The sequence below is a fragment of the Anas platyrhynchos genome, chromosome W, assembly GCF_047663525.1.
Source record: "Anas platyrhynchos isolate ZD024472 breed Pekin duck chromosome W, IASCAAS_PekinDuck_T2T, whole genome shotgun sequence".
NCBI classification, from domain to species: domain Eukaryota; kingdom Metazoa; phylum Chordata; class Aves; order Anseriformes; family Anatidae; genus Anas; species Anas platyrhynchos.
The window spans coordinates 4360428-4388320 of NC_092620.1; the positions used below are offsets into that span (position 1 = coordinate 4360428).

The 27893-nt window shown below is 45.1% G+C and overlaps 1 protein-coding gene across 4 annotated transcripts; it reads right to left on the reverse strand.

Moving 5' to 3' along the window:
• On the reverse strand, positions 1-27893 carry LOC113841362 (uncharacterized). Of its 4 annotated transcripts, none has more exons than XM_072030536.1 (3): positions 27773-27893; positions 21568-23272; positions 1-5859 (listed from the first exon to the last, which is right to left on the reverse strand). In XM_072030536.1, exon 3 carries the CDS (start codon positions 3116-3118, stop codon positions 2201-2203), a length of 918 nt encoding a protein of 305 aa, XP_071886637.1. In that variant the 5' UTR covers positions 3119-5859; positions 21568-23272; positions 27773-27893; the 3' UTR covers positions 1-2200. The 4 variants fall into 4 exon arrangements, 2 of the variants coding, with proteins under 2 accessions (XP_071886637.1, XP_071886636.1); XM_072030535.1 differs by lacking the exon at positions 27773-27893 and adding an exon at positions 23649-23748; XR_011805586.1 differs by lacking the exons at positions 1-5859; positions 27773-27893 and adding exons at positions 14220-15551; positions 23649-23748.

Consider the following 27893-nt stretch of genomic DNA (forward strand, 5'->3'; position numbering starts at 1 on the left):
TTAGGATTAAATAAAAAAATAGGATTTATTAAAAGAATATAAAGGAATAGAGGTAAGCAAACAGCGCTGGGTGCACCGGGAGTCTCTGCTCCACCAGGACGCACACCAGTTACATCAAGCAGCTGATTTTTATGCACCTAGACTAATACATATTCATTACTACTTCTAAAAAAATAGATTATTATAATTAGCTTCTGGGGTCCAGTCCCTCCTACTGGAGCATGCGCATCAGTCTCCTCTGGGGGTCTCTAGGGGTCTTTCATGCTGAAGACTCGTAGTCTTCCTCTCACCCTTTGTACTTACTCGGCACTATTCCAAGTTTATGGAACACTCTCTGTACACTCTCCACAGGTCTTGTCTCCCAACCGTCCTTCAGCTTCTTTTTTCTTCCTCTTAATCTCTTGGCCCCCCTGGCCAGATACCAAGGATCTCATAACAGTCACTAGTTGTTATCAGTTGTTCTGAAACTCCCAGACATCAAACACAAACAGCTTTCTTATTTGACGCTTCACGAGTAATTAAAACATTCTTCCCCAGCCATTCACAGACACATCTATAGCAGTGTTAAGTTAATCTCGAAGAAGACAGGAAAAAAGGCTGTAACTGTTAGAAATAGAAGTCCGGAATAACAAAAGCAAACAGGTTCATAAATTTAAGGAGTGTTTTCTGAAGACGTGATAAATTGACTAGAATGAGGGGGAGACTGGGACACACTGCATCTGTGGTTCAAGAACTAAATTGCCAGTGCAGGGCCCAGAGGCAGACAGGATTCAAACAGAATTATTCTTTATGCACACAAATTTATGGACACGAATTTATGGACACGAATTGGAATTGTTAAAACATTCCTCACAATCCCTTATCTTCTTTTTAATATCCCCAATTCGTGTCTCTTCTGTTATTAATAATTGGATTTCATCAGTTTGTTCTCGGAGGGTCCAGTTCTTAAGCATCATAATTGACATATTCCCTTCCTTTTTTAACAAAGTTATTACCAATGTACTATTTATCGCCCGGTGTATTAATAATGTAAGACAAGGTATCATACAAGGTATAGACAATAACATCTTTACACCACATAACAATAAAAATAACACTCTTTTAACCCATGGTCCACCAGGCAGCCATGAAAATAAAAATAAATGAAAATAAATGAAAATAAATCCCATTCCATATCCTTCCAGGTTTGTGTTTGCTCGCTCACCTCCCCCCTCTCCTTCTCTGGGATGGGAGAGAGAAATGGGAAAGTGAAGCCTGTGAGTTGAGATAAAAACAAGAAAATAATAATAATAATAACAATAATAATGATAATATTACTACTAGTAATAATGTGTACGAAACAAGTGATGCACAATGCAATTGCTCACCACCTGCTGTCTGATGCCCAACCTAACCCCGAGCAGTCCGGCCCTCCTCCCAGCCTGCCTGCTGACAGGACAGTGAGAAGCTGAATTTGGCTTGGTCCTTGGCTTGGTGTAAGCACTGCTCTGTAACAATTAAAAACAATTAAAACATCAGCATATTATTAACATTCTTCTCATCCTAAACCAGAACATAACATTCTATCAGCTACTAGGAAGAAACACCCTTTTTATCAATCTTTAAACAGCAATTACTAAAGCTAAATTTTCCACAGACTTCTTCTTCTTGTGCTAGTAAATAATCCAAAGTTAGGCTATTTTGATACAAAGCAGTTCTCATCATTTATAACTATTTCTATTACAGCTAATAACCTAATTATTCTATAAAGTATATATACTGGGGTCCTATAGTCCCACGATCTGTCTTCTGCCCACGTATCTGGATCATAATAGGTAAACACCTTCAGGGTTGATTCAGGCTTGTGTTACCGTTCGGCCTGTCAGGGTGATCCAGCTCCTGGAAAACGAATCACAATTTTATATAGGTTAAAAAAAAGGGTCTTATGTTATTTTCTCAGGACAACCTGACCTTAGTGTGGGAGAAGTCCAGTCGAGGCCCTCTCACTCGGCAGTCAATACCCATAGGGGTTGCTTCCCTCGGTAGACCATACACACCGCAGTGGAGGGTCCTGCCCCGGTCTTGCCTTCTCCCTTTCCTCCCTTCAGGCTTGTCCCCTTTATTTGGCATCCTTAATTCATGCAGAGCCTCATTGCCAGAATATTAGTTCTTCCTTGGCCTGAGTTTCAGTTTCCCAGGAGCGGACTCAACCCTCCAAGTTTCAGTAGTTACTGGTCCTTTTATTCTGGATGCATGGGTCCCTTTCTGCGGTTCTCACAGCTGTTTCAGTAGTCAGTAAAACAAGGTACAGTCCCTCACATCCATGCCCTTGAGCCAAAAGCAAAAAGTCAATAGCAGCTTGATCCTGTAAGAGCGCATGTCGCAGACTATTTTGATCTGGTAACATCTCCTCAAGTATCTCTGTCATGGCATAGGCTTGCTTCTTGGCCCAGCATACCAATTTTTCTAAGTTGTTACGTGCGGCCGCAGATGCCACTCCAAGCACTAAAATTGCCAATGCTGCTCTAGCTGCAACCCCACACAATTCAACATTATCATTGCTATCCGGTGCAAGCAATGCCCATTTATGTCTGGTGATCTCACGCAACTGTAACAAGCTAGGAGCAAATACAATGAGTTTATCTAAGTAACATGGACATCTGATAGCATTTGCAGCGATACCTTGCCAGGCCCTATCCCTACAAATCAGAAAAACATCAGGAGGTAAGGCCAAAGCTGTACAATTGTTCCAAACACTGTAGTTGTTACCCCTTGTCTCCATGCCATAAGCCCCTAAACCCTGCTTAGCAGTGTCATTATAATCACGGATGTTATTTGTATTTCTGTACCCGTATGGCCCTTTCCAGGTTCCTGTAGCAGGATTCATCTGATAGCCACGGCTACATTCACATTTGTAGCCACCTTTCAGGTTGATACAGATTTGACTACAGATACCAGGGTTTTGACATTCATCAATATCTCCACAGTTTCTCTTGTCTACAAACTCAAACCCAGCCGGACAGTCACATTCATTTTTGTTGCATTCCTTCAGGGGCTCATCACCCCAGTCCTTGCAGTCTCTCTGCTGGTTACACACTTTATTGATATCTATGCACACAAAGTCAGATTCAGTACACATCTTCTTCACACAAGCACTGTCATCACTGCCATCTGAGCAGTCTTCACATTTTACTCTAGCACCGTTGGCAGCAGTGCACAGTCAGGCGAAGGTGAGCAGCAGGCAGAGCGCCCCGCACCGTCACCTGTGTCACTTATACTACTCCTATTACCCATGCTGTTAGTGTCAGTGGCATCCTCCTTGTACCGTTTCTGTCTTTGTCTCCCCCCTTTTCTTTTTGTCACTGGCCATTCACCACAAATGGATAAGACACATGATTACTAATTAGGAAAGAGAGTGTAACGTCTGCTATACGGCTGCAGGCAGTGCCAGCTGCAACCTTAGGTTTGTGAAAGAGCCTGCCGGTGGTCGTTTGGCAGTGTAATCTGCGTCTCTGCACTCCTGCCCTGCAATAGAGCTAAGTCGTCATTAGCAATAGTTATAACACCGATCTGGGGACTAATAGTCTTTTTTTGCATTGCAAGATAAACCTTTTATAAAAAGAATGCCAGAGTGAAGCAGCACAGCCGCTGCTGCCGCTGCCTCCATGGTTATGTCAGACAGGCTGCAGGGTCCTGATGTCCGCCCCTCTGCTATGTGCGGACTCGCCACACGCTGAGGGTCAGCTACCAGTGTCCACTGACGCCTCTGGTCTCCCGTAGCAACTCGATCTCGGATGTTCTGCAATTACTTCAATTTCCCCGCGTTTTGCAGCTTCTGTCAGGTCTATTCTGTGTCTCTCAGAGCCGTCCGTGGCAGCGTCTCTCAGGGCTCTCTCCGTCCAGCGGTAGTCCCTCCGTAGTGTCTCGGGCCTCCCAGCGCCGCTTCAGTCTCTTGGCGCCGCTCCGGTCTCTCGGCCTGTTTAGGTCTCAGCGAGTCTGGGTCTCAGTGAGTCCAGGTCTCGGCCTGTGCGGGCCTCATATGTTGCAGGAAGCATGCTCCTGCCTTTTTCTTGTCACAGTCAAAACATTTAAGAGCAAAAATAGGATACACAAGATACACAAGATACACCGGGCCCATATATTAGGCACCACCACTCAAAACTTGGATAAAACAGCACTTCTTTTTCAGTCTGTCAAGCACTTCGTTCGTCTCTGCCCACTCCCTTGCGGAGAGTAAGGAACAACAGATCGGAACTCTGCACTCGCTTTGCAGCAACGCTGCGTCTCACTCACACAGCACAATCACACACGGAGGCCTCCAGCACATCTCATTCATACCACAGGAATATAATTTAGAATGATAACCAACCAAATAAGTATTGTCTCTGACTGTGTTCTTCATGAAGTGACTTGTAACACTTTGTTTCAAACCCTTACATTTACACAAATACTTTCAACACAAAATACATACATAAAAACACATACAATTATTAACACTCCAGTTAGTATCCCTCCAGCAGCTGAAAACATACCGTTTGTCTGCAGTTTCAGGAGATCTTTGCCCCTGCGGTGAGCAGCTGAGAGTGGAGTCCCCTCCGAGCAAAACGCTCAGGGTGCACCTAGGGGCGTCCACGCTGCAGCCGATCCCACAGCCGAGCAGAGTGTCTCCTGCCTGGCTCACCAAAATGACTCACAGAAAGCTGACTCCACAATCAGTAAGATTGTAAAGTAGGTATGTTTACTCAGTTCTGGGCGACACGGGGCGGGTAGTCCCCCCAAAGTCGTGCAGGCCTAACGTGACAACTTGCTTTAGTAAAGAGTTACATATACATAAACATTCCTATACATATGCATAACCCGTCCCTTTGTGAACACTCCTCCTTATTTCAGACACCTTGGTTAAACTCTGAACCATGAGGTTTTTAATCTGGTTCTCGGGGCCCGAGAGGCTCCTGTTATCTGGTGGTATAAGTGCAGCACAGGCACAAATGTAGCACATATTCATTCTTAATCAATTGCTCTCTAATTTCTAATTCCAATGTTTCAGCTTGCTCTTTTCCGGATCCACGGGTATTCTACTATTAATGTTCAAAGCCTGACAGACCCCGTCCTCCGTGGATCAAAATACAGGGGGTCTTAAGGGTTCTTTTGGTCATTCTATCATAAAATACTGGATCATTTTTAATTTACTCTTTAATTTTCTGGGGCCCCTATTGTTCCAATTTCTAATCATTATTCATAATGGACTTTTTGGTCATATATCTAGTAATTTGCTCCCTTTCTGGTCCTTGGTCTTCGATTTTATCTGACCCATCCAGGAATTTTACTAGTGGCAATTCCCACAGCCCTTGGCTGCCCGGTGAGAGTGTCTTGCAGGGGGTTTAGGACCTATCACCCACCCACGTATCCCTCTTCTCACCAGTCCAGCCCCCCCCGACAGGAGATTAGAATCAGTGAGAAAACAAAATGACCTCCACGCTGACTTTAGAAGTCTCAGTTACACTCTCACACAAAAACTGGCAACCGTACCCTTACCCAACCGGACGGTATCTTACGAATCAGTCGTCTTTGTCCAGAATCCAATTGGACGGTATCCACCAGCGTCTCTGCTGTCTTCGTCTGGGATCGAACCAGACGGTATCCAAACGACTGTCGTCTTCATCCGGTTCGATTCCGGGCACCGGAATCCAACCGAACGGTATCCAAACGACTCTGTCGTCTTCGTCCGGATCTTCGCGCGCAGAATTACGGGCAAAAAACAGCCGGCAACAAGGGAGCTCAAAAAAAAATCAAATTCTTTGCTTACCTTTATTCAGGTTCAGGATGGCATTAGTCCCGATCTGACTCAAACAGGAGCCAACAAATGGTGGGGCGCCTCTCCTAGATTAAATCAGAATTCAGGAACTATAGCCATCCCGGACGAGCCCCCAAATTGTTATAAATGGCTCAGGATTCAAATTAGGATTAAATAAAAAAATAGGATTTATTAAAAGAATATAAAGGAATAGAGGTAAGCAAACAGCGCTGGGTGCACCGGGAGTCTCTGCTCCACCAGGACGCACACCAGTTACATCAAGCAGCTGATTTTTATGCACCTAGGCTAATACATATTCATTACTACTTCTAAAAAAATAGATTATTATAATTAGCTTCTGGGGTCCAGTCCCTCCTACTGGAGCATGCGCATCAGTCTCCTCTGGGGGTCTCTAGGGGTCTTTCATGCTGAAGACTCGTAGTCTTCCTCTCACCCTTTGTACTTACTCGGCACTATTCCAAGTTTATGGAACACTCTCTGTACACTCTCCACAGGTCTTGTCTCCCAACCGTCCTTCAGCTTCTTTTTTCTTCCTCTTAATCTCTTGGCCCCCCTGGCCAGATACCAAGGATCTCATAACAGTCACTAGTTGTTATCAGTTGTTCTGAAACTCCCAGACATCAAACACAAACAGCTTTCTTATTTGACGCTTCACGAGTAATTAAAACATTCTTCCCCAGCCATTCACAGACACATCTATAGCAGTGTTAAGTTAATCTCGAAGAAGACAGGAAAAAAGGCTGTAACTGTTAGAAATAGAAGTCCGGAATAACAAAAGCAAACAGGTTCATAAATTTAAGGAGTGTTTTCTGAAGACGTGATAAATTGACTAGAATGAGGGGGAGACTGGGACACACTGCATCTGTGGTTCAAGAACTAAATTGCCAGTGCAGGGCCCAGAGGCAGACAGGATTCAAACAGAATTATTCTTTATGCACACAAATTTATGGACACGAATTTATGGACACGAATTGGAATTGTTAAAACATTCCTCACAGCATCATGACAAGTGACTATTAAGCAGGTCTAATACTTACACCAATTTTAGTTTAACACACTCTGGTCAGATCTGTTGTTAGCTCAACCTTTCGTGCCCCATGTTGGGCACCAAAAAGGCTGTCGTGTTTTAACCCGGCCGGCAGCTAAACAACACACAGCCATTCACTCACCCTCCCCCCTCCCTCTCTGGGATGGGGGAGAGGAATGGAAAGTGAAGCCTGTGAGTTGAGATAAAGACAGTTTAATAAGACGGGAAAATAATAATAACAATAATAATAATTCAATGATGATAATAGTACTACTACTAATAATGTGTACAAACAAGTGATGCAAGATGCAACTGCTCACCACCCGCTGACGGATGCCCAGCCTAACCCCGAGCAGTCCGGCCCCCCTCCCCCGGCTAGCCACCCCTAGACATTGTTTAGCATGACGTGAGATGGTATGGAATACCCCTTTGGCTAGTTTGGGTCACCTATCCTGGGTCTGTCCCCTCCCAGCTCTTACTGCACCCCCAGCCTGCCTGTTGGCAGGACAGAGCAAGAAGCTGAGATGTCCTTGGCTTGGTATAAGCACTGCTCTGCAACAATTAAAACATCGGGGTTTTATCAGCACCCTTCTCATCCTAAGCCAAAACATAGCACCCTACCAGCTACTAGGAAGAAAATTAACTCTGTTCTAACTGAAACCAGGACATTGAGCCAGCTGGGCTTTCTGTTGAGAGACTCGATATCCATTTAAACCCAGAAAATTTAGAAGACTTATAGTCCATTGAATATAACTCTCTTTAGTCTCGGTAGCTATTAAGAAATCATCTACATATTGTAACAAAGCCCCTTCAGTGTCCGGAGGTATCCAAGTTTCAAGTTCCTTTGCTAATTGGTTTCCAAAAATAGTGTGGCTATTCTTGAATCCTTGAGGTAGTACTGTCCACGTAAGCTGCATCTTTCTGCCTGAATCAGGGTTTTCCCATTCAAAGTCAAATAGGTTTTGGCTTTCTGCGGCTAAGGATAGGCAGACGAAGGCGTCTTTTAAGTCCAGTACGGTAAACCAGGCTTGACTATTCTTTAATTTAGTCAGCAAAGTATAAGGGTTTGCCACTACTGGATGTATATCCTCGGAAATTTTATTTATGGCCCTCAGATCCTGAACTAGCCTATAGCTTTTTCCATCTGCCTTTTTAATTGGCAATATGGGTGTATTGTATTCTGATTCGCATTCAATCAATAATCCATACTGTAGAAATTTATCAATTCTCTCTTTAATTCCTTTCCTGTCTTCTATCCTCAAAGGATATTGCTTAACCTTAACGGTTTTCTCTCCTGCCTTTAACTTAATAATTATTAGGGTCACATTTTTAGCTCTTCCAGGGACCTAAGTGGCCCAAACTCCTGGATATACTTGATCTGTGATCTCTAAGGGTATTTCACTTTTAGGGTCAGTTTGTATTAGTGCCAGGCTCAACACATTTATTAGTTGTTCTTCTCCTATCCTTAATTCCATTTTCCCTTTTTCAAAGAAAATTTCTGCTTCTAATTGTTCTAACAAATCTCAACCTAATAGAGATTTTGGAGATCCAGGTATGGTGGCTTGGCAGACACATAACCACAATGTGATTATATGAAGGTGCTTTATTCAGCGCTGGAAACCAGGGGCAGGTGCCCAAATCTGGCTTCAAATCCCATTACATCCCGACCGCAGATTTATATTCTTGGAGATACATTAATTCATACATATTCATTCTTTACCGAAAGGGTTGTTAGGCATTGGAACATGCTGCCCAGGGAAGTGGTGGAGTCACCATCCCTGGAAGTCTTTAAAAGACGTTTAGATGTAGAGCTTAGGGATATGGTTTAGTGGGGACTGTTAGTGTTAGGTCAGAGGTTGGACTCGATGATCTTGAGGTCTCTTCCAACCTAGAAATTCTGTGATTCTGTGATTTCGAGTTGCAACATCAGCCTCAATAACTCCTCCCTTGACTCCTTCCTACTTGCACATGCGCAGCACCATCTGGTGGTCTCTGGTGGTCTTTCTGGTGGTCTTCATGGTGAAGTAAAGAGTCTTCCTCTCGGTTGAACTATTCACCTTTCTTTTCTGTGCATGCTCTTTCCAACCCTCCATGTGTTTTGCCATCTTCCAAGTTCTTATCAAAGGTCGAGATGTACCTGTTCATCCTCAGGATCTTTCTGTGAAGAATCTCACGTCTCTTTATCAGATTAAGAGCTTATCGATAGTATTTGGCTATACCTGGGAAACACTACAACTCCTTAGGAAGAGATAGTGCAGGATACTAAAATGTGTGCTAATGCTAATATTTCTAACATTCCCCTAAAATATGTGCTAACACCAGGAGATAGTGCAGAATACTAAGCACAGCATCGCTAGTAGGTCAAGGGAGGTCATTGTCCCGCTCTACTCTGCGCTGGTGCGGCCTCACCTCGAGTACTGTGTGCAGTTCTGGGCACCACAGTATAAAAAGGACATGAAACTGTTGGAGAGTGTCCAGAGGAGGGCTACGAAGATGGTGAAAGGCCTGGAGGGGAAGACGTACGAGGAACGGCTGAGGGCACTGGGCCTGTTCAGCCTGGAGAAGAGGAGGCTGAGGGGAGACCTCATCGCAGTCTACAACTTCCTCGTAAGGGGGTGTCGAGAGGCAGGAGACCTTTTCTCCATTAACACCAGTGACAGGACCCGCAGGAACGGGGTTAAGCTGAGGCAGGGGAAATTTAGGCTTGACATCAGGAGGGGGTTCTTCACAGAGAGGGTGGTTGCACACTGGAACAGGCTCCCCAGGGAAGTGGTCACTGCACCGAGCCTGTCTGAATTTAAGAAGAGATTGGACTGTGCACTTAGTCACATGGTCTGAACTTTTGGGTAGACCTGTGCGGTGTCAAGAGTTGGACTTGATGATCCTTAAGGGTCCCTTCCAACTCAGGATATTCTATGATTCTATGATCAGGTTTTAAAGGAACAATTAGCGAGATTAAAAGAGATCAAGAACATCGGTGAGCGATTGTCCAAGGCACTGGTTGTCTTGAATCACTTATGTTTGACTAGTGACCGAGAAGACCTTCCTGCAAGTATTCATTTTCAAAAAATAAATAGGGCAGCACCAAATGTGTTACCACAAATAAGAATGAATTACTGAGATTCTGCTACAGGAACTTGGAAAGGGCCATACGGGTACAGAAATACAATTAACACCTGTGATTACAATAACACTGCTAGGCAGGGTTTAGGGGCTTATGGCATGGAGACAAGGGGTAACAACTATAGCATTTGGAACAATCGTACAGCTATGGCCTTACCTCCTGATGGTTTCCTGATTTGCAGGGATAGGGCTTGGCAAGGTATCCCTGCAAATGCTATTGGAGGTCCATGTTACTTAGATAAACTTACTATATTCGCTCCTAGCTTGTCGCAGTTGGGTGAGATCACTAGACATAAATGGGCATTGCTCGCACCGGATTGCAATGATAATGTTGAATTGCTGGGTGTTGCAGCTAGGGTGGCATTGGCAATTTTCGTGCCAGGAGTGCCATCTGCGGCCGCACTTAACAACTTAGAAAAATTGGTATGCTGGACTGAGAAGCAAGCCCATGCCACAACATAAATACTTGAGGAGATGTTACCAAATCAAAAGTCTGCAACATGCACTCTTACAGGATCAAGCTGCTATTGACTTCTTGCTTTTGGCTCAAGGGCATGGGTGTGAGGACTTTGAGGGAATGTGCTGTTTGAACCTTTCTGATCATAATGAGTCAATTCACAAATCCATTACTTTCCTGAAAGAGCACATGAGAAAGATTCAATATGATATCAATCCTTTCAATCAATGGCTCACTGATTTGTTTGAAACGATGCCTAGATGGTTACTGGGATTAATCAAAGAGGGATTAAGGATTCTGTTTGTTGTGGTGTTAATCATCATTGCGTGTTGTATTGTAATAAATGTGGTTAAAACGTTACTTGCAAAGCTGTTACATTGGGCTTGGTTTGCTCAAAAAGAAAAAGGGGGATTTGTTGAGGGATTTTTGAAACAGCAAAGATCCCATGACTTGCTGCAGCTGAGCAAACCAAGCTACCAGGACGACTATGAGAAGCTCCCATGACAGTGTTCCCACATCGCCCAATTGAGGAATTTAGAGAAATATTGTTGCCAGCAGCTGGCTTCAAGGACGGCATCTAAGTGACTGCTAATCACAAGGGGGTTGTTTTCTGGCAGGTGGGGTTGTTTTCTTGCAGTTGTTTGTCTGAGTGCTTTTGACCAATAATCTTGTGTGAGACACTATCCACTCCTGTTAAGTTCACTATAAAAGGCTATTCGGGTAATAAAATGGAGCATGATCTGACCATACTGGTGTCTGTCGTGTTTGCGGCTCTTCTTCCTGCCACAATCAGATATCTTGGGTCTACTACTTTTGCTCCTTTACAGTCATCACTGAACTTTGGGAGACATTCTGAAAACATTCTGTGGACAGAGAATCGTTATGAAGTAAATCGCAGAAGACACAGCTCCTCAGATGGGCTTGATTCTAACGTTGGACAACATTATGGAGGTATAATTTAGCTTTCATGGAAAGTTTTTACATCACTGATGTGTAGCACTGGCTTGAAAAAAAAAAAAAAAAGATGATAATAGTTGTCCTATGCTAAATGTTGTGTTCTGTAGTAACATTAGAGGTGTTGAAAAGATGGATCATCTGGGAGAAAATGTGATGTGATAAGTAAGGGTTAGTCAGAGTAATGAGATTCCAGGTGTATTTCTATCTTGACTCATTCTTATTCTTAATTTTCTAGCTAATGACATATAAATGAGTAGCCAGGCAAAGGGGTTGAGTAGTCTTAATGTTGGACTACACTCCTCTTTCTCTAGAACTGTTTTATGAGATTCTTCCCTATTGCTTATATGCTATCACATCCCAGCGTATGGGGCTGCTTGCTTGACTCCTCTAACAATTTTGTAAAAGTAAAATGTTCTTCCAAAACTTATTGTTATTACATTTCTTTAAAACTTAAAAATCTAAGGGCATTTTGGAAGAAAAGAGAAGAATGGTTGGCGTTCACAAGGCAGAAATGGTACAGAAAATATAAACTATCGTGGGGGATACCATGGCGGAGGTTCCCGTGCTCATACCAGCACTTCCCACTGTGGAAAAATCCAAGGACTGCATGAAAACAATGTACCTGATAATGACACTGGGAAAAAGGAAGACAAGGAAGTACCTAAACAGGTTGAGGCTAAGGATTTTGTAAGTTAATTGTAATAAATGAGATTCTATTGTTTCTGCAAGTTCTATTTTGTCCATTACAAGTTACTTCATGAGATTTCACCAGTTACAGGTTATCATGTAAGGGATCACCCTTAAGGGGGTGTTAGTCATTTGTCCACTAACTTGTTTCTCTTTTCATCTCCATTTTTATCATTGTATGTTTATTATTGTCACTTGAATGTTTAAGTGAAACTACAGTTGGGTTCTAAGTTGATTTTTTTATAGTATTTTGCCACAGTAAACTGTGTCACATGTAATTGTGTAGAATTTAATACATACCTTACTGGAAAGTTGAAGTACTAACAAAGTACTTGAGGTTTCATGTTTCAACCTACAATTTTAGGATATAAGACCTCAACCCCAACCCCCAACTCTACCCTCTAAACCTATATCCAACCCCCAACCCTACCCTCTAAATCTATATCCAAACCCCAACCGCCAACCCCCAACCCTAACCCCCAAACCTAAAGTCTAAAGCCATCCCCTACCCAACGCCAACCACCAACAGCCAAACCTAAACCCCAACCCTAACGTCTAAACCAAACCCTTACAAAACGCCAACCCCCAACCGCCAAACCTAACCCAGAACCCTAACGTCTAAAGACATCCCCTACCCAAAGCCAATCCCCAACTGCCAACCCTAACCCCCAACACTAACATCTAAACCTAACCCCTAACCAAAAGACAACCCCGAACCGCCAACCCAAGAACCCTAAACGCCACCCCCAAAATCTAAAGCTATCCCCTAACCCAACGCCAACACCCAACTCGATATCCAACCCCCAATCCCCAAACCGATATCCAACTGCCAACTCCAACCCCCAACCCTAACCTCTAAACCTATATCCAACCCTGAACCCCAAACCCCAACCCCAACCTCTAAACCTATATCCAACCCCCAACACCAACCCTAACCTCTAAACATATATCCAACCCCAAACCCCAACACTAACCTCTAAACCTATATAAAACCCACAACCCTAACCTCTAAACCTATATCCAACCCCCAACTCCAACCGCCAACCCCAACCTCTAAATCTATATCCAATCCGCAATTCGAACCCCAACCCCAACCTCTAAACCTATATCCAACACCCTTCCCTAACCTCTAAACCTATATCCAACCCAAAATCCCAACTCCCAACCCTATATCCAAACCCCAACCCCAACACAAATCCCCACCCCCAAACTCTAAAACAATCCCCTAACCAAATGTCAACCCCAACCCCCAACACTATATCCAACACCCAAACCCAACCCAAACCAGATATCCAACCCCCAACCCGATATCCAACCCCCAACCTGATACCCAACCCTAACCCGATAAACAACTACCAGCCTTATATTCATCCCCCAACCCCAACCCTATAACCAACTCCGAACCCAATAACCAACTCCCAACCCCACCTCCCAACCCTATATCCATCCCGCAACCCCCAAAACCCAACCCCCAACCCTATAACCAACCCCCAAACCTAACACCCAGCCATATATCCAAGCCCCAACCCCAACACCCAAGCCTATATCCAACCCCGAACCCTAACCCCAACCCTACCCTCTAAACCTATATCCAACCCCCAACCTTAACCTCTAAACCTATATTCAACCCACAACCCTTATCTGTAAACCTACATCCAACCCCCAACCCCAACCCTAACCTCTAAACCCATATCCAACCACTAACCCCAACCCCCAAACCCAAACTCTAAACATAATTTCAACCCCCAACCCCAACACTAACATCTAAACCTATTTCCAACACCAACCCCTAACCCTAACCTCCAAAACTATATCCAACCCAAAACCCCAACCCTAAACCCTAACCTCTAAACATATATCCAACCCACAACTCCAACCCCCAACCCCAACGTCTAAACCTAAATCCAGCCCCAAAACCCTACCACGAACCCCAACCTCTAAACCTATATCCAACCCCCAACCCAAAACCCCAACCTCTAAACCTATATCCAACCCACAACCCCAACCTCTAAGCCTATATCCAATCTTCGACACCAACCCCCAACACTAACCTCTAAACCTATATCCAACCCCCAACACCAACCCTAAATCCAACCCTCAACCCTAACCCCCAACCCTTTATCCAACACTCAACCCGAACCCCCAACCCTATATCCAACACCCAACCCTAACATCTAAAACTATATTCAATCCCCAACCCTAAACTTTTAACATAAATCCAACCCCCAACCCTAAACCCATACCCTAACCTATAAACACACTGCATCTGTGGTTCAAGAATTAAATTGCCAGTGCAGGGCCCAGAGGCAGACAGGACTGTTCTTTATTGACACTAATTGTTAACACATTCCTCACAATCCCTTATCTTCTTTTTAATATCAACAATTCGTGTCTCTTCTATTGTTAATAACTGGATTTAATCAGTCCGTTCTTGGAGGGTCCAATTCTTAAGCATCATAATTGACATATCCCCTTCCTTTTATAATGAAGTTATTACAAATGTACTATTTATCACCCGGTGTATTAATAATGTAAGGCAAGGTATCATACAAGGTATAAACAATAACATCATTACACCACATAACAATAAAAATAACATTCTTTTAACCCATGGTCCACCAGGCAGCCATGAAAATAAATCCCATTCCATATCCTTCCAGGTTTTTGCTGGGACGTGGGCCAATTTTCTAATTTCCTTTACAAGTTCATTTACAGCTTTTCTTTCTGTTGTGGTTTAACCCAGCGGGCAGCTAAACAACACACAGCCACTCGCTCACCTCCCCCCCTCCTTTTCTGGGATGGGAGAGAGAAATGGGAAAGTGAAGCCTGTGAGTTGAGATAAAAACAAGAAAATAATAACAGTAATAATAATAACAATAATGATGATAATAGTACTACTAGTAATAATGTGTACGAAACAAGTGATGCACAATGCAATTGCTCACCACCTGCTGTCCGATGCCCAGCCTAACCCCGAGCAGTCCGGCCCTCCTCCCAGCCTGCCTGCTGGCAGGACAGTGAGAAGCTGAAACATCCTTGGCTTGGTGTAAGCACTGCTCTGCAACAATTAAAACATCAGCATTTATTAGCATTCTTCTCATCCTAAACCAGAACATAACATTCTATCAGCTACTAGGAAGAAACACTCTCATCATCAATCTTTAAACGGCAATTATTAAAGCTAAATTTTCCACAGACTTCTTCTTCTTGTGCTAGTAAATAATCCAAAGCTAGGCGATTTTGATACAAAGCAGTTCTCATCTTGGTATTTTGCTTTGCAATTAATCCAAGTGCATCTCCGGCTTTATTTATAACTATTTCTATTACAGCTAATAACCTAATTATTCTATTAAGTATATATACTGGGTTCCTATAGCCCCAGGATCTGTCTTCTGTGCACGTAGCTGGATCATAATAGGCAAACGCCTTCAATCAAGGGGTTGGGCCTGCTTTCAGGGTCGATTCAGGCTTGTGTTACTGTTTGGCCTGTCAGGGTGATCCAGCTCCTGGAAAACGAATCACAATTTTATATAGGTATATATAAAGTATATCCCAAGTATAGCCATGGCTGTTTCTGTTGAACCTTCTCTGGGGCTATCTTCAACCCTTTTGCTTCCAAAGTATCCCAAATAAACTTTAAATCTGAATCCTGGAAGCATTCTGGCCTACCAAACCGAATGTTATCCATATAATGGTAAATAATTACGTCACACCACGCTGTCTGAATTGGTTGTAATGCCCAGGCCACATATAATTGACATAATATAGGGGAATTCCTCATCTCCTGTAGAAGAACTAGCCATTCATAGTGCTTTGCTGGGGCCTGTTTGTTAATGAAGGGTACCATAAAAACAAATCTCTGACAGTCCTGTGCTACCACATCTGGTTGCCTGGACTGATCGATAAATTTATCATATGGTTCCCCAGGGGCCTGTTCTACAGATGTGAATGGAGGTGCTTTCTTTTCCCCTGGGAGACTAAGAAGAGCCCTCAGTGCGAGCTGTGCAGCTGTTTGGTGAATAATCGCAGGGAACTGCAACTGAATCTGGGTATTGAGATAAGGACTCGTTCCCTTTAACATCTCTGCAGTAATCCCATACAGAGGGCCCCCCGTTTGACGCAGTTGACCCGCTTCCCCCTGTGGTAACTGCAACCGTTCCCTTTCAAACAATAACAATGGGGAAGGAGTTAACAATAAGCCCGCCAAGTTTCGACAGTCAAGTGGACACATTGGTTTTGCCCGAAAAATCCATTGAATTATCTGTTGAGCTGCCTGGGATTGTAATCCATAGTCCAAAACCATTTTTTGAGCTTGTTGTAGAAGCTTGCAGCCATGTGGCTGCCACGACCCGGTGCCTTGCACAGGGTTGATAATAATAGGGCAGGCCAAGGACGTAGCATGCCTATGCCCCTCTATGAAAGCATCACATATGACGTTGGAGCACCTGTCCCTCCTTGGAGAGATGGAACCTGCTGTAACAGCCAATGTTGACATGGCCAGGGGTGGCCCAGTAGTCTGGAGGGTGCCCTCAAGCATGCTCATTATTTCTCCTGAGGAAGTAGAATCCAGGTGGTGGGAACGGAACCTGGCACTCAGATCATCAGAGGAGCCGGCTCCATCCAAAGACACTTGTTGCAAGGTGCTCACAGTGCAGTGGTTTCCCTCTAGTGAAGACCGGAAAGTCAAAGCCTCAAGGATTTTTTGTGGGCTTAGCTGGAGGGTCCGGAGACACAGGATCAGAGCACCCTAACCTGTGTTCAGAGCTTATGGTTGAAAATATGCCTTTCTCTGCAGAGAGATTCCAGCTTGATGGGTCAGACATGAGCTTCAGTGTGTTCTGAGAAAGCAGTGATTTGTCCTCTCTAGCCTCAGTGAAGGTGTCATTGGCAAGGACGATGCTTATAGAATCATAGAATCATAGAATCATAGAATATCCTGAGTTGGAAGGGACCCTTAAGGATCATCAAGTCCAACTCTTGACACCGCACAGGTCTACCCAAGTTCAGACCATGTGACTAAGTGCACAGTCCAATCTCTTCTTAAATTCAGTCAGGCTCGGTGCAGTGACCACTTCCCTGGGGAGCCTGTTCCAGTGTGCAACCACTCTCTCTGTGAAGAACCCCTTCCTGATATCCAGCCTAAACTTCCCCTGCCTCAGCTTAACTCCATTCCCGCGGGTCCTGTCACTGGTGTTAATGGAGAAAAGGTCTCCTGCCTCTCGACACCCCCTTACGAGGAAGTTGTAGACTGCGATGAGGTCTCCCCTCAGCCTCCTCTTCTCCAGGCTGAACAGGCCCAGTGCCCTCAGCCGTTCCTCGTACGTCTTCCCCTCCAGGCCTTTCACCATCTTCGTAGCCCTCCTCTGGACACTCTCCAACAGTTTCATGTCCTTTTTATACTGTGGTGCCCAGAACTGCACACAGTACTCGAGGTGAGGCCGCACCAGCGCAGAGTAGAGCGGGACAATCACCTCCCTCGACCTACTAGCGATGCCGTGCTTGATGCACCCCAGGACACGGTTGGCCCTCCTGGCTGCCAGGGCACACTGCCGGCTCATATTCAACTTGCTGTCTACCACGACCCCCAGATCCCTCTCTTCTAGGCTGCTCTCCAGCGTCTCATCGCCCAGTCTGTACGTGCAGCCAGGGTTTCCCCGTCCCAGGTGTAGGACCCGGCACTTGCTCTTATTGAACTTCATGCGGTTGGCGATCGCCCAGCTCTCCAACCTATCCAGATCCCTCTGCAAGGCCTTTCCACCCTCATTCGAGTCCACAACTCCTCCAAATTTGGTGTCATCAGCAAACTTGCTCAAAATGCCTTCTATTCCTACATCCAGATCGTTTATAAAAATATTGAAAAGTACCGGCCCTAAAATGGAGCCTTGAGGGACCCCACTGGTGACCGCCCGCCAGCCTGACGCAGCCCCATTCACCATAACCCTTTGGGCCCTGCCCGTTAGCCAATTGCTCACCCATCGTATGATGTTTTTATTTAGCTGTATGCTGGACATTTTGTCCAGTAGGATCCTATGGGAAACCGTGTCAAAAGCCTTGCTGAAGTCCAAAAAAATCACATCAGCTGGTTTCCCTTGGTCTACCATACGGGTGATCTTATCATAAAAGGAAATCAGGTTAGTTAGGCAGGACCTACCCTTCACAAACCCATGCTGGCTGGGACCAATGACTGCTTTGTCCCCCAGGTGCGCCTCAATACGTTCGAGAACCATCTTTTCCATGATTTTACCAGGCACTGATGTGAGACTGACAGGCCTGTAATTGCTAGGGTCTTCTTTCTGACCCTTCTTGAAAATCGGCACAACATTTGCCAGCTTCCAGTCTACCGGGACCTCTCCAGACTCCCAGGATCGTTGAAAAATAATTGAGAGAGGTTCCGCGATGACGTCCGCCAGCTCTTTCAGCACCCGGGGATGAATCCCATCCGGACCCATGGACTTGTAGGGATCCAGGTGGAGTAGCAGATCCCGCACACGTTCAGGGTCAGTTGGGAGTTTGTCATCCCCACCGTCCCGGTCCTCCAGCTCGGGGCACTCTGGGTCCCGAAGCCCATCATCGGCATTGAAGACAGAGGCAAAGAAGGCGTTAAGCGTCTCTGCTTTGCCTATGTCATCGTCTGTGAGAAGACCTTCCCTGTCAAGGAGCGGCCCTATATATTCTTTAGTTCTCCTTTTTCGGTCTGTAATAGACTCCCACAACGACATCCCCTTTATTCGTTCGTCCCTTGATCCTTACCCAGAGGCTCTCAACTTTGCCATCGCCGACCTGAAGTTCCACACAGTCCAGCCCCTGCTTCACATACATCGCCACCCCACCACCTCGCCTACCCTGCCTGTCCCTCCTGAAGAGCCTGTAACCGTCTATCGCAACACCCCAGTCACAGGACTCATCCCACCAGGTTTCGCTTATGCCGATGATGTCGTAGTTGCGGGACTGGGCCAGGACTTCTAGCTCATCCATTTTATTCCTCATACTGCGTGCGTTCGTGTAGAAGCATTTCAGGTGCGTCTCCTTACACTCAGCACCTTGTGGATCGAACCGAAGGACCTCACTGGCACACAGCCCCTCTGATTCTAGCGTACCATCCCTTAGGTCTTCACCGGCGTGCCTGGTTTTAGCCCCTTCCCCCTTCGACTCTAGTTTAAAGCCCTATCTATCAGCCCTGCCAACTCCTGACCCAAGATCCTTACCCCTCTCCGAGAGAGGCCCATCCCATCCGGTGCCATCAGGCCCGGTGTAGCATAGACCTTCCCGTGATCAAAGAACCCAAAGTTGTGCCGGTCACACCAGTCACGAAGCCACGAGTTTATGCGAACAGCGCACCTTTCAGCTTCCATCCCCCCTATCGGAAGGACAGAGGCAAACACAACCTGCGCGCCTGAACCTCTAAGTTGTCGCCCCAAATCCCTAAAGTCTCTTTTGATCGCCTTCGGACTTCTCTTTGCTACTTCATCGCTACCAGCCTGAAAGACCAATAGCGGGTAGTAGTCAGTGGGCCGTACCAGGCGCTTGACCTTCTTGGCAATGTCCCTGACCCTGGCCCCAGGGAGGCAGCAGACCTCCCTACGGGTAGGGTCAGGCCGACAAATAGGGCCCTCTGTTCCCCTAAGGACAGAGTCACCCACAACAATCACCCTTCTTTCGTTCTTGGCGGAGGCAGTCCTGATGCGTGGAGTTGACCTCCTCACCTTAGGAATCCTCCTGGGAACACTTTCTACCTCTTCCTCAGTTGCTGTCGATCTCTCATTCTCCAGGGCCTCAAACCTGTTTTGTAAGGGCACCTGGGAAGGTGGGGTCGGAAGAGGAGGGCATCGCCTGCGATGTCGAGCAGATGCTTGTTGTAGAGAAGACACATTTGGTAGTTCTTGTTTGACATAGCTGACTGAAACCAGGTGCAAGAAGCATAGATTTCTGGTCTATCTTCTCAGGTAAAGAAGCCCGTGGCGCTCTGGACTTCAGAGAATTACAGCTCCTGTTATATATGGAGTGGTAATTCGTGTCGAGAAAATGGTTGATATTAATAAAGAAGGGGGAGATTTGGGAATGTGGCCATGGGGGTTGGAAAGCCCCATGTTTGAGATAACATTAGACTCTTAAAGATGAGGCCATCAGGAATATAAAAGAGTTTAGAGGGAACAAAGAAGGGTGATTCAGAAGACTCCATGCAGTCTCCAGTTTCCTGTTCTCCAGCTGGTCTCTTGTTCTCCAGCCTTTAAGGCATGGATGTTTCTGGGTGTTTGCTGTTGTTGTTACATTCAAAGTTGTTTGACCAATGAAAAGTTGTTTTGAAAAGAACTGCTGTGGAGAGAAGGGTATAAGAGGGGAGCCTGCCCTCAAGATAAAAACAAAAAAAAAGGCAACATGATGAAGTTACATCAATAAAGAAGCAGGAAAAAGAAGTGAAGAGGAACAGGCTGGGAGAATGGAAACCAGGACGGGAACAGGCACTTCGATTGCCTCATGAAGATAGGTTCGGCCAAACTCAGTAAACTGCTCAGAGAAGCTCGTACAGAAAGTCACTGGAAATAGGCGCACTGGAGCTGGAGAGAAGCTCAAGCTGAGAGAAGTGGACCTGTGCACACAACTGCCTCTCGCTGGTAAGCAGTTGCGCATTATGGGGAATCATACGTCCTTAGGAACAAAGACTGTCCTGGTAACCTTACAGCTCATTCTCCTTATTAACAATTGGACAGTTTATGAGCCTGAAATATGGGACCAAACTGAGGTCAAGGTGTGGGACTCTGCAACTGAAAACGACAAGGTTGAAGTGGGATTGCTCGGCACCTGGCGAGCAATCTCTGAGGCCTTAAAGAGCCATGTGGAGCCACAGTCACAAATATGTGGCTTGCCAGATAGTGAGGGAGCTGCGGGCTCCTTTACTGATCCGACTGATACACCATGGGCCCCTTTGCTGCTACAGCCATCGAAGGCCTTTGCTGTTACGCCCCCTGCTGACCTGGACGTGCCTTTTGACCCAGGCCTATTGGCCTTGAGAAGGAGATGGATATGCTTTTCTTCGATCCGGGAAGAACGGGATACATAAGGCCTGAAGACCGAGTTGCTTGACAACTTAAAGCGAGACATATTGTTCAAAAGGAATGGAAAATGGAGACTTGTTTGTAATCAAGAAAAGGAATGGGAAATGGAGACTGGTAAGTCATGGAACTTAAAGGATTGTTACCTTTTCTGATTTTACATAGGTTTAGGTGTACTCGAATTTAGTAACTTAAAGAATTGTTTGTTACCTTTCCTGATTGTATGCATGTATAGGCATACTCGAGTTTAATATGTAAAAGCGATGTTCTATATATTTAGAATGTTTGATGTTCGTGTGTGCATGTTGGTGGAGCATAGACTCCCCGCACACCCAGCGCTGTTTACTTGCCTTTTATACCTTTTATGCCTTTTATACCTTTTATAAGTATAAATATTACTAAATTAAGATTGAGTTGAGACTTCATTTATAACAGCTCCAAAGAGATTTAAAGGGAGAAATGTTGGTCATACCTTGCAGTGTATCCTGAAGGGCTTCAATTTGCTCCATCAGCCTCTGATTACAGTTTTTCAGGTGGTAGTTTTCTAGCTCAAGCTCTCTCAGCTTAAATGTTACCCACTCTTTGATCTTGGCAGCTTTCTCTTGAACAATTTTGAGTTCCTCAATCCTCAGCTGTTTCTGTTTCGCTAGCTGAGTCTCCAGTCTGTTAATCAGGTCTTGTTTTCTTTGCATGTACCCATCAGCTCCTGAAGGTCGATTTTTGCAAGCTGCTGCTGCACCTCTCATTGGCGAAGCATCCCGAGTGGATTTATTGCTGCCTGGCAGCGGCACAGATCCTGGCAGCACAGCTTTATCAAGATTTTCTGGCACGGGGGATGGGGAGGGCAGCCCCCACTCCCCATCAGCACTCTGCTCCGATAGTCCCTCGGTTATTTCTGCCGCTGATTGATTTATTGGAGAAGTCATACCCCGAACTGGGGTGGGTGCAGGAACCGACGATAAAAATTGTGTCAGTTGCATTCCTGAGGTCTCAGGTTTCGTACTTGGCGGTCTGTCAGTCCCAGACGGTACTGAGAAAGCTTGCGCTGCCACCATAGCCAGCAGCCGTTCGGTTTTCATACCGCACAGCGCATTAAGCACTGCACGCCAGGTCATACATAGATCTTTATCGAACTTTCTGCTTGTGATGGTTGTATCCCTTAAATGATCTCCTACGAGCCGTCACTCATCTGGGCCCAATTAGAGGGATTTCTTTTAGAAAACCCTCCTTCTGGGCCCAATGTACCAAGGATTTGATCTTTTTTACATTGCAAGATACGCCTCTCTTAGAGAGAAAGCTAGAGAGAAGCTGCACAGCCGCTTCCTCCTCCATGGTTACATCAGACAGGCTGCAGGGTCATGATCTCCACCCCTCTACTATATGCCAACTCGCCACACAGTGGCGGTCGTCTGCTGTAATTCACTGACACCTCTGGTCTCCCATAGCGACTCGATCCCGGATGTCCCGCGTCTCACCGCGATATCTCCCGGCGTCTCAGTGCGAGTTCTCCCCGCGTCTCACCACTATTTCTCCCCGCATCTCACTGTGATTTCTCTCCGCGTCTCACTGCGATTTCTCTCCACGTCTCACCACGATTGTCTGTGTCCGGATCGGTGCTTGGAGTTTCTCAGTGTCTCTCGGGTGTTTCGGCTTCTGTCAGGTCTCTCCATGTCTCTCAGGGCTGTCCGTGTCTCTGAAGCGTCTCTCAGGGCTCTCAGTGTCTCTCAGGTCTCTCAGTGTCTCTCAGCTTCTCTCAGCGTCTGTCAGGTCTCTTAGCGTCTTTCAGTGTCTGCGGGTCTCAGCCTGTTCGGACGCTATTTGTTGCAGGAAGAACGGCCAAAAACACGACAGACACCAGTATGGTCAGATCATGCTCCATTTTATTACCCGAATAGCCTGACTTTTATAGTGAACTTAACAGGAACGGATAGTGTCTCACACAAGATTATTGGTCAAAAGCACTCAGACAAACAACTGCAAGAAAACAACCCCACCTGCCAGAAAACAACCCCCCTTGTGATTAGCAGTCACTTAGATGCCGTCCTTGAAGCCAGCTGCTGGCAACAATATTTCTCTAAATTCCTCAATTGGGCGATGTGGGAACACTGTCATGGGAGCTTCTCATAGTCGTCCTGGTAGCTTGGTTTGCTCAGCTGCAGCAAGCCATGGGATCTTTGCTGTTTCAAAAATCACAAACACAAGTAGTTATGAAATCCAAATAAAACAGTCAAAAGTACAGATTCACAAATATACTTCCAATTATCAACTCATTAGTAGGGATTATAGAAATTTTAAAGTAAATCTTTAATATACCAGTAGGAAATACTGCATAAGTTAAAACCTTATGCTGAGAATACCACTCAAATCAAAATACATCCTCACTAGAACTCATACCTAAAGGGATTAAATCAAAAAATATCACCTCTTACAGAAGCTGTCTTCCCTATTATGTCTATCTGCCTTTACTATTTTAACACTATAGGATTTCTTTCGCTACTACACCTTAAAAATTCAAGAATAACTTTTCTTTCTGCAAAAGTAATGCTGTCTTACTGTTCTATGTGCCACACATCTCCCAATAACAGCAAAAAGTTTCCCCTTCCCTCCAGCACCAGACTTAATGTTCACTGAGCTCACTGTATTGCGCATGTGCAAGAAATCAAACATTCCCTAGTGCCATACTATCTGGGCATTTTTGCTTTTGTAGCTATGTGAAAAATGTACTACGTGAGCAAAATAAGTTTAGGAGTTCTTGGGAGTATTAGGTTCACTACACAAAAGTATTGATTTTGCTGCCTGAAGCTTATTCCTGAGAAAAACCCTCCCCCTCCCACTCCTCTGTCTACCCCCTAAAAGACAGCAGTAATGGCTTATTCACATAATATTTGTAAACACATAACAAATCATGATCCATAATATACCAGTTGCTATTCTGACACATTCTGAGTTGAGACAGAAAAGGCAAAACACTATTCTGATAGCAGCAAGACTTGGATAAAATAATATATATATAAATAAAAAATAAAAAACATTTGCATTCTGCCTTAATCTAGACCTCAATAATGAACTGCTATCCCCAAAGAATTCTTAGAAAACTTTTGTAAGTTCTGGCTGCCCTTCTGTTGCAATTTAAACCAGCCATTCGCTTACATGCCCCACGGGCTCACAGTGGGATTGATTTTAGGCTCCCTCCATCATAATGGTCATTCTGGACAGTAGAGATGGTATGTAGTGTTGGATTGTTGCATGCTAAAGCCAATTCTGGTAACATCACCACTGCACTTCTCTGGTTCCATTAAGATTCATTCTTCATTAATCTGGGCTACTTCCTGTAATACCACTGTATTGTGGTTTAACCTGGCAGGCAGCTAAGCACTAAGCTCTACATCTAAATGTCTTTTAAAGCCCTCCAGGGATGGTGACTCAACCCCTTCCCTGGGCAGCCCATTCCAGTGCCTAATAACCCTTTCAGTAAAGAAGTTTCTCCTAACATCCAAACTAAACCTCCCTTGGTGCAACTTTAGCCCATTTCCCCTTGTCCTATCACCAGGCACGTGGGAGAACAGACCAATCCCCACCTCTCTACAGCCTCCTTTGAGGTACCTATAGAAAGCAATAAAATCACCCCTGAGCCTCCCCTTCTCCAAGCTAAACAACCCCAGTTCCCTCAGCCACTCCTCGTAAGACTTGTTCTCCAGACCCCTAACCAGCTTCGTCGCCCTTCTCTGGACTCACTCGAGCACCTCGATGTCCTTCCTGTAGTGAGGGGCCCAAAACTGAACACAGTACTCGAGGTGCGGCCTCACCAGAGCCAAATACAGGGGGACAATCACTTCCCTAGCCCTGCTGGCCACACCGTTTCTGATACAAGCCAGGATGCTGTTTGGCCTTCTTGGCCACCTGAGCATACTGCTGGCTCATATTCAGCCGACTATCAACCAATACTCCCAGGTCCTTCTCTGCCAGGCAGCTTTCAAACCACTCAGCTCCCAGGCTGTAGCGCTTCTTGGGGTTCTGGTGCCCCAAGTGGCACAACAGGACCCAGCACTTGGCCTTGTTGAACTTCAGTTTTCTCTTCCTTTCCTGTCCTATTAAACTGTATCTCAACCCATGAGCTTTTACTTTTTCTTCCTGATTGTCTCCCCCATCCCACTGGGGGGGAAACAGCTGTGTGTGGTACTTCACTGCCTGCTGGGTTAAACCACAACATAGGTCCAGACCTGAACTAAAGCTGCTCAGCAGTGGCTACCCAGTTTTATATCACCTCCCTATCACTTATTTATCAAAAGCTTCACCTTAAAAGGAAACCAGGAGCAATAGGTGAATTGAATTTTAATCTAGATGTAATTCATTTCAGTCCCATTATGAGAGTTCATTCACATTCTCAGATTCCTTTTGTCAGGTTTTTCTAATACTGACCTTTACCTACATGAGGGAAAGCCTCAGCTACGCGGCACTGAGAGGGAACCAAACTCCTGAAGATACGGTTGTGTTGGGTCTGTCTGAGCTGGAGTCACCTTTTCCCTGCAGCAGCCCACACAGTGCTGTGCTCTGCACTCGTAGCTGGAACAGCACTGATATCACTCCAGTGTTGTGTCTATTGCTGCGTAGTGCTGGCACAGCATCAGGACTCCTAAGCCCCCAAGAGCCAGCAGGCTGGGGGTGGGCAAGTGATGGGGAGGGGACATTGCCGGGGCAGCTGACCTAAACCAACCAAAGGGATATTCCATAACACCTGATGTCACACTCAGCAATAAAAGGGGGGGCTCTCGTGGGGGAGGGGGCTGTTCCTCCTGAACAACCACTACGCGTTTTGAGGCCCTGCTTCCCAGGATGTGGCCGAACACCGCTCGCTGATGGGAAGTAGAGAATAATTTTTCTCTCTCTCTGTGCTTCCGTGCAGACCGATTGTTTCTTTTGTATCTGTTTTTCCTTCCCATTCCCTTTCCCTTTAATTAAACCTTTCTCATCTCAAACCTCGAGTTCTCTGTGTTGTATTTTCTCCCCCTTCCTTCTGAGGAGAGGGGGAGTGAGAGAGCGGTTGTGGTGGAGCTTGGCTGCCCACCTGAGTAAAACCACCACAACGGTTCATAAAGGGGCCTCTTCAGGGAAACGGGTCAGAGTTCAGTTTCTCCTTTTCCAATCTAGATGTTGTTGATACCACAGCTTCATCCCAGGCCCATCCTGCATGAAACATGAGATGCCTTCCCTTCTTTCTTCATCTCCAGCCCTCTTATCTGGCTCTTTTCTTCAGCTGCCTTGTTCAGATATGGGAAGCAGAAACAAACACCTATTCTAGGAAGTGTTGGGGGGGGGGGTCGGGCAGCACGCAGGGGGCCACAACATTTGAGATCTTTCTTGTGAAGGAAGGACAGAACAAGCCTTATGATGTAAATTAGGAATTACTACACATGGGTAGGACCAAAAAGACTAAGTGCTTAATATCCAAACGGGCTGTGTATCACAAAATGCTCATCGCTAAAGGAAGAGGTAACACAAGGAAATAAGCTGCAATACAGACAATGAAGCACAAGGACTATAACAGACAAAGCATACAACTACATAGCTTTTGGAAGAAATGAAAGTTTATCTAAACTCCTTCAGGTAAAGATTCATGGAAGACAGATGTTTCCAATGAAGCTTTCCACAATTTGGGAAGGAGGCAACAAAAAAAACTCACACCTCAGATATATTTGAATAGTACTTGGGCAATGCTGGAACTTGCCTTTATCATGCTGTACTGGCATTTTAAGTATGCAGGTAAGTCCCTTCCAGCAGATTCATGAAACACACGGAGAAAATTGTTTTATAATTGGGACACTGTATTAAATTAAGCTCTAATTACTTTTCCTTCTGAAAGTGTATTACATTAGAAAAAGCAGATCAAAGAGTTGAATATCTCAGAAATCAAGCAGATTAAAAACATACAGATCTCAGGAACAGATGAGCCTAACATTCCCGTAATAGCAATTGACAGTTGCTGATGGACTACAATAAACAAGCTAGCTAGTTCAGCATAGAAGATAAATAGAGCAGTAAAAATATTCAGTGACCTGAATAAAAGTTCATGCATGCATGTGTGTGCAGATACATAAGTAAAGCAATGGAGTCAACTAATACTGACTGCTGACTATGCACTGAACAATAGCACAAGCTCATTTCCAAAGTTTATAAAGGCTAAATATTTTCCATTGACATGAAGACAGCAAGAAACTTAAATACATTAAAGCAAGGCAATACCACTCTCATAGCTGTAGATACAGATACTGCATTTAAAAAGATTAGAACAAAGAAGGAAAGAAGGCAGGTCTACAAATAGAAAAATAAAACAGATACTAGGAGTCTGAAATATCCAGTGCTGCCTTTGCTTCTGCATTCACACAAATTAGGACATAGCTAATTCACACAAATTAGGAAAGAGCTAACAACAGCTCTGGCAGTGTGTCTGCATTCTTCTTTCCTTGAACTCAGGTGCTCAAGCAGAAACACCCTACTAGAGATATGAGCTTGAGAACCAAGGTTCAGCTATTTAAATCATGACAGCAAGACTTGATATATATCATCTGTTATCACCCTTCCCATATTTATTATGTTTTATTATTGTTTTTATTATGATTGACGTTATGACATTTAGACTTTAATATTGAAACCGCCTGACAAGAACAGCAAAAACATACCTTTGTTGATGATGGTGGAGTAGGAAAATTAAGCCAGGCTGGAGCAAAGTCATGCTGCGCCATTTAGGTCCAGTCTCTCTGAATCAATGAGACAAGGCTTCAGCACCTCATGGCAAGTCCC